At 53.2% G+C, this 6,978-nt stretch overlaps 1 protein-coding gene across 1 annotated transcript in view; it reads right to left on the bottom strand.

Annotated features, from left to right (window-relative positions):
- KDM8 (lysine (K)-specific demethylase 8) overlaps positions 1 to 6,769 on the bottom strand; it is a 13,793-nt gene extending 7,024 nt beyond the window's left edge. Inside the window, exons 1-2 of the mRNA XM_004691706.2 lie at positions 6,664 to 6,769; positions 1,124 to 1,670 (exon numbers count right to left, since the gene is read on the bottom strand). Coding sequence (XP_004691763.1) covers positions 1,124 to 1,609 — 486 coding nt within the window. The 5' untranslated portion in view covers positions 1,610 to 1,670; positions 6,664 to 6,769. The remainder of the gene's footprint in view (positions 1 to 1,123; positions 1,671 to 6,663) is intronic.
- Between the last annotated feature and the right edge of the window lie 209 nt (positions 6,770 to 6,978).

A 6,978-nucleotide genomic window follows, 5' to 3' on the forward strand; every position in this document is an offset into this window, starting at 1 on the left:
CCCCAAATCCCCAAACACCTGCCAGACCCACAGGCAATGAGGGTGGCAGCTGAGGAATTTGCACCCAGGGCAGGCGGAGTCCAGAGCTTGCTCTATACATGCTGCCTCCTCTGCTCCGCTCCCCAGCCCCTGGCCACGAAGCCGAAGTGGCTTCTACAGCTCCTCAGGACAGATCTGGTCAGGGGAGGGGCAGGGGCAGCCTCTGGGTGAGAGCAAAACTTTGCTCATCATTTCACAACCCCAAAGGGCGTCTTACAGGTTTTCTACTTTTTTTAGCCAGAGGGGAAATTTGCCCAGTGATCTGCTTCTTCCTTGAGAACAACCTGTCTCAAGGTTCCGTCAGCCGCCAGGCCCAGGCTTTCCTCCACACTGACTCGCGCAATTCCTCTCTAACAAGAGATGTTTATTCTGACAGATTTGCTGCAAATTTCTCTTCTCTGTTCATAGGATTCCCTTTCAATTACGTTTCCATGCATGTGGATTTGATGACATCCTTACATACATGCAATTCTTACATAAAAACCCACCTCAGGAAATTCGGAAAACACTGCAAACCACCTAGAAACTGGCCCACAGCCCCCTCCTGTGTCCAGTCCAGCCAAGCCTTTCATTCTGGGATCTGTGCTCCAACAGCCACTTTATGGAAGTGGGCACAGGCTCAGGAGAGGCCACTGCCTGCCCAGAGAACAGTAAGAGGCAGGCTGTGGAGCAAACCAGCCTGGCACTGAAGTGCCAGCCATGACACAGGGAGGGTCTAGATAGCAGGCGGCCGGCAGCCAGCTCGCTGTACCGCTGCTTCCCTACTCGGCAGACAGGGCAGCCGGCAAGGAGAGATCCACCCAGCCGGCCGAGGCAGAGCTAAGAAAGCTCTCGCCTTCTAAGCCACGTCGACACTGCTGCCTTGGCCAGCGCCTCTCAAGAACCACGAAGGTTCTTGCTGCCCCTCTCCTTAAACGGTGCTGCTTCTGCAGAAACTGGGAAAATAACTGAGAAAACAGACCTCTCCACCTCAACGGAGCTTCACTTTCAGCAGGAGGCGGGCCCTGACGGGAGGTTGGGCCCTGGGCAACGCTGGCTTGTTACTTCTAAAGCACAGGTGTGCCAAGGGCCCTCCACCACTTACCTTCCGGCTGGTCTGCTCCAGGGCAGGGCCTGGCCCAGGCCTTTTTCCAGAGAACAGGTGTGTCTGGAGGATGGCTGCGACCTTAATGAGGATGTCGCCCAGGATGGCCGCGCCCATCAGCAGGCCCATGTCACAGACCTTGAGGGCGGCGGCCACCGTGGCCGCGTCGGCAGGTGGCCGGCACAGACACACAGCTTTCAGGAGGCAGCTGAAGGCGTAGACTCGCCGCCAGTCTTTGTGCACGTCCCGCCACGGCCCGGTGTTGAGCCTCTCCCAGGCATAGTCGAGGATCCCCTCGCTCGACTGCAGACACTCACGCCACTGGCCTGCGTAGAACTCCCGGGTAGCCCTCTGCAGCAGCAATGCCACCCCAGCCTCCACGTGCTCGCCGAGGTCCAGCTTCAGTTCTTCCCGTGTGCGGGGCAGCAGCGCCCTCAGGGCCTCCCAGAGCCCACCCGGGCACTCAGGGGCGCTGCCCTCAGCCATTGCCCTGGGCCTCTGCCAGCACGGCCTGGTGCTGTGTGTGTGTGCTAGACACCTGCCAGTGCTGGTGGGGGAGGAAGTAAAGAGCAAATTACTATACCGTCTGCTTCAATACAGATGTGTTTTTATAAAATAAAACGGGAGGGGAACCTTCAATGTTGTCAACTACTGAAATTTTAAAAATATGTATCCCCCCCCCCCCAAAAAAAAGTACCCTTCGATCCCCATCATTTGCTGTGCTTTCCTGTGGAACACCTCCGGGGTGATTCGCTCCCTGCTGGGCACACACGCTTCACCATGTAATTGTCCTTCCCGCTGGCGGGAAGGGGAGGACTCCAGGTCCTTGGGAATGGCAGAGCCACAAGACAGCCACCTCCCTAGGAATATCCACGCCGGAATACTTCAGAGCAAGAGCACAAAAGCAAATGTGCATTGTGTTTAGTCACTATAAAGTGTTGATGATGCTTGCTTCAAATTAGGCTGTCCCAACACCGTAACTCCTTCCTAATGGGGAAACAGATGCAGAGAAGGTAGAGGGTATTTGTTGAGTCTTGGTGGCTCAACTCTAACAAGACACCTTGATTTCCTTTTGAGGAATTCTGTTTTCCCTGCTGAGGTCAGGCTGTGGGGATTTTGCCAAGGAGTTAGGATGTGATCCAAGCTAGGCAACTGGAAGGTGCCCCCTCAAATGTGACCTTTAGGCAGATCAACTAGATCAACTTGATCTTCTACACTCATAGAAGTTTCTGTGTCAGCTGTTCTGTGCTAGGGCCTAATGATGATTGTCCCCAATTCCTAGGTGACAGAAGTACTTTTTTATTCTTTTCCAAATCGAGTATAGTTTTTCCATAGATTCTGCTCCAAGGGCCTCCTCAGAAATCCTTTACTTATGCCAGCCAGGGATGATTTCAAAGAGCTCTACTTGACCCGTGAAAATAATTGTTAGTCAAGGACCATGACCGATGGATGGCGAAGGCAAGAGGGAACACCTGTCTGAGATAAAGCCACCTCAGATCGCTCCCCTCCTGTGAGAAGCACCATGGCCCTCCTCCAGCGGCAGACTGAAGGCCGCCTATCATCCACGCATCTGGTGACTCGGCCCTGACCTAACCCCCTCCTGGTGGGTATGGGCAGACCCTGCAAAACCACTCAGCTCCCTGACCCACCATGGAAACGGAGATCACAGGTGTGTATTCTTTCAAGCCATTAAGTTTTATGGCGATCTATTATGCAAAACCTAGTAACCAACATCTCCGATTTCCTGGATCCCCTGGAACTGGATCTATAACTCAAAGAACAGGAGAAAGCGCAGTCTCCTTCAGCCCTACTGTGTATGAAGCCAGGAGTAAACAGGGAAGTAAAGCCATGCAAGGACACGAAGGTGAGATTTGGGCGTCTAAGCACTTTTCTCATAATTACACCGCACGGGTAGTGTCAACCCAGAGCACTCTCTGGCTTCAGGGCTGAGGACTGCACCAGCTTTTGGGTCTTTGCATCCTAGCTCAGGCCTTGGCTCACTGGATATGTGGTATTCCCAGTTCGTTTAGCTAGTGATGGGACTAAGAGAACCAGATTCGTTTGCCCACACTTGCCATAAGGATTTCTCTTTAGTCTCCTAGGTGTATAGTGTCCTGCTGGCCTCATTAGCAGCCATCTGGAGAGGTTTACAGTCACAGCCTTCCAGTGTGGACTTGCTTGTTATACACAAAACAGCGGTGCACCCATCACTGGCTTCCCTTGTCCTCAGTGTCTCGTGGGTCTTAAAAAACAACCACAAGATGTCTCATCTTGAGTATCCGAAAGACTTCCGCGGTTTCATAGCCAGGCTTCTCAGAGGTCCGTAATGAAAAGGCCTCCCAGGAGACTTTTTACTTGCCTTACTATAAGGTGGCTTCCACGGGGCCTCGTGTACCAGCTTAACTGGTTTCTTAGTGGCCTTACAAAATGGCTTCCCGGAGGGTTTTTACCAGCTATTAAGCAGCTCTGTGATACAGGTTAGGGGCTTTGTAAACCGGCCTCCCAGGGCGACCTTATGAAAGCCCCCTTAGAGCTCACCAGCCTTGAAAGCCAGGCCCCAAAGGAAGCCTCCAAGTGGTCTCAGGTCTGGCCTTCCTAAAGTGGCCTCCTGTGGTGACCTAGGAGCTGCTGTGCAGTTTGGCCTTGAGTGCCTCCTGCTGATGGTCACGTGAGCCTCCTGGGAAAGAGGGCTTCAAGTGGGTTGTACAAGTCTCCTCTTGGCCACAGTGATTTATTGTTAGTACAGAGTTCTTCAGCGAAAGATCTTATCAAAAGACCTTCAGAGACCCTTTTACCGCAACTATACAATAGCCTTCCAGAGGTGGGAGCTTCAGGAAGAGTCAAGTTCCAGTTTTCAAAGTGGTTTTTCAGACCATCTGTGCCAGCCACGTGTAGCCAACCCAAAGGGCTGACGATTGTTCCTAAAGCGCTAAAGCCTCCCAGAGGCATTCTGGTGGCCACATGAAGCAGCTTTCATGAGGTGACATGCTGGCCGTTACCTGAGTAGTCTTCTGCTTTATTTCCACATGCTTTCCAGAACTTTTTATGATTTGGACATTTAAATACAGTCATAATGAAAGGCTTTACACCCTACTTCCCAAGTGACCTCATGACTTGTTTCAAAACTTAGCTTCCTTACACACCAGGTCCCTGACTGAGGGCCAGGTGAAAACCAGATTCTTTTACGTCTACAAACCACTGTTGTGGTTTTTTTAGTGCCAGGAAAATGTTCTGCTTGTTCTATCAATTAATCCCTGAGATCAGCCTCCCTTGGCTCCTTTTAGCCAGATGAAATGGCCTTCCTCTAGCCTGGTGAAACATCTTGTGGTTGTATCAACCTATGTTTCAAAGGAGCCCGCTTCATATATAGGCCACAAGAAGCAGCCTTCATACAAACATGCATGGCTTCCTAGAGAAAGTCATGTACAGGTTGCATGGAACTGCCTTTGTGAAGTGACCTGACCTGGCCTAACCAGCCAGCCTCCCAGCATTCCCATTGCTCTGGTCTAATGAAATGATTTTTTCCTAACTGCATCAAGCCGTTTTCCCCAGGGAAGCATCAACCCAGCAGCTGATGTGACACTATTGATCGGCTTCCCAGAGTTCCTCACTGCTTTTTATGAAAAGCTGTATTATACGGACTTCCAGAGGGAGGCAGGTATTAGTGTCTTGAGTGGCACTGTGGATGGTCTTTAAACTGACTTCCCAGTGAGCCACATAAAAGGCTTAACGGGTCAAGTACAGGTGGATTAATGATAGAATTTATCAACCAAACCGGGAGCCTATATCCAGGTCTTGAAAACTTTTTGACTTGGTAAAGTATCAATTTACTTAAACATTTTTTCTTTCTCATCATTTTTCTTGTTTACTATTGTCTGGAACTTTCTTCAAGAAGGAGTTTCATCTTGTACAAGTTGAGTAATTCAGGGCTAGACACATACCTAATATTGAAGATTTATGCTTGACTAAGTCATAACGTGGGGTGATTCCAAGGAAACAGACCTGGTCACCATAATGACAGGTCATATGAAAAAGCCAGAATGGCCTTGGATTCTCACTTTGTCAGTCTCCTAGAGTTGGACAGCAATTGCTTTTAAATACTTCCTGTTGGTCAAAAAAAAAACTTTCTCTGAAGGGAAAACCCTCTGAACGAGGGTGTCAGGAACACAAAGAGCCTGACTTGTCTTGTGTACTGGCTTTGTAAAATGACCGTCCTGAGCCACATGCATCGGCCCCATGACATGGGACAGCTTTTCTTGGAGGAATGAGGTGTATGAAATGATCTAGGAAAGAGTGTCGAAGGCTATAGGAACGAACCCTACTGGCTTTTGGCACCCAGGGAAGCCTTACGACAAGCTTCTTGTAATAATCACAGGGGTCAAGTACAAGCTGCGCAAAACAGCCTGAATGCTCTCGGGTCCTGATTTCATCTATTCACCACGGGCCAGCGCTCATTAGGTAGATAATTCAGCTCAACAGCCCCCTGTTGGCGACACAGTGAAGCCTCCTAGGAAGCTACCAGTCATCCCAGAGGCAGTCACTGAGCAGGCAGTGTGCGGGTCCCAGGGGCGCTGGCTGGTGGCTTCCAGGCCTTACCAGCCTGAGGGAGGAGGTCGCCCAGTTCTGTGACTTCTTTGTGGTAGGATTCTGCTGAAACTGCAAAAGCCAGCAGCTTTCTAGAGAGCGCTGTGGTGGTGTCCTGCGAGGCCTGGAAATTGTTGAGCAAGCTCTCCTCCCGGAGGGGCGGGGAGGGGCCCTCGGCGTTCCAAGGGCAGCACTGGCAACCGCGCTGGGTCCTCCCTCGGGGTCGATAGACCCCTGTGGGCCCGGGGAGTTACCCTCGCTGGATCTTGCCGGAGATGACGCGAAACTGGGGCTCGGCGGGGGCCCCTTCCGACTTAGAAGCGCCACTCCTTCGGCTTCCCACACCCCCCCAGTCCCTCCCCGTACCCCAGGCCTCACACTTTCCCTCCCCGGCGCCTTCTCAGGGGCTTCGCTTGGCGCGCCTCCATTTGTAACTGGATGGCTCAAGTGCCTCCTGTTAGTCTGGAGGACAAACCCTGGGGAATTCCGCCGCGACCGCCACCGCACGCACCGAAGCGAACCCAGGCTGAAATTAACGCCGCGCTGCGGCCTGAGTCCCGGCGATTGCAACAATGCGCAAGCGCGCCACAGCGGGCTCACGCATGCGCGCACGTTAACTGCCGGCTCACGCATGCGCGCAGGTTAGCTGCCGGCGTACGCACGCGGAGCACTTTCCTCCCTCCACGCCGCGCGTGAGTGGCGGACGGCTGCACTGCGTTCTCGCGGCGCTTGCGCCGGCTCGCATCTCCGTCCCGCCCTGCTCAGATTCGCTTCACGGAAGAGCGTCTTCCTCGCCTTCGTTCCCCCTCCGCCCCTCGGCTTTTTCCAGGGCGCACGCGCGAGGCCTTCCGTCCCAGCTTCAGGCCTGGACGTGGCGCCTGCGCAGCCCTTCCCTCTCAGCTCGGCCCCCTCCGCCTCTAAGGGGCTGCACGCACTGTGGAGTTGTCCACTCTCACCTCTCTCGCGCCCAGACCGTGTCAAGTTGTTCAGGAACTGGCCACGACTTGTTCCTGTTGCTTGGGACACTCCAATTCTTCACCGAGTAAGGCTCGGCGAGGAGTGTCGATCACTTACGGCTCGTCTGGTCGGGTCTGAGTGCACAGAGGAGCGCCGAGTGATCGATGCCCCAGCCCTGCGGACGGGCTGGGTGGGTGAGGGCGGCGCTCTAGGGCTTTCCCCTCGTTTTTCCTCACACATGAGTAAGCTGCCACTCCCGGACACGGCGCCTGTGTGAAGCAGCTCCGTCACCATTTTATCCAGCCCTTACGACT

The sequence above is a fragment of the Condylura cristata genome, unplaced genomic scaffold, assembly GCF_000260355.1.
Source record: "Condylura cristata isolate star-nosed mole 26May11 unplaced genomic scaffold, ConCri1.0 scaffold00032, whole genome shotgun sequence".
NCBI classification, from domain to species: domain Eukaryota; kingdom Metazoa; phylum Chordata; class Mammalia; order Eulipotyphla; family Talpidae; genus Condylura; species Condylura cristata.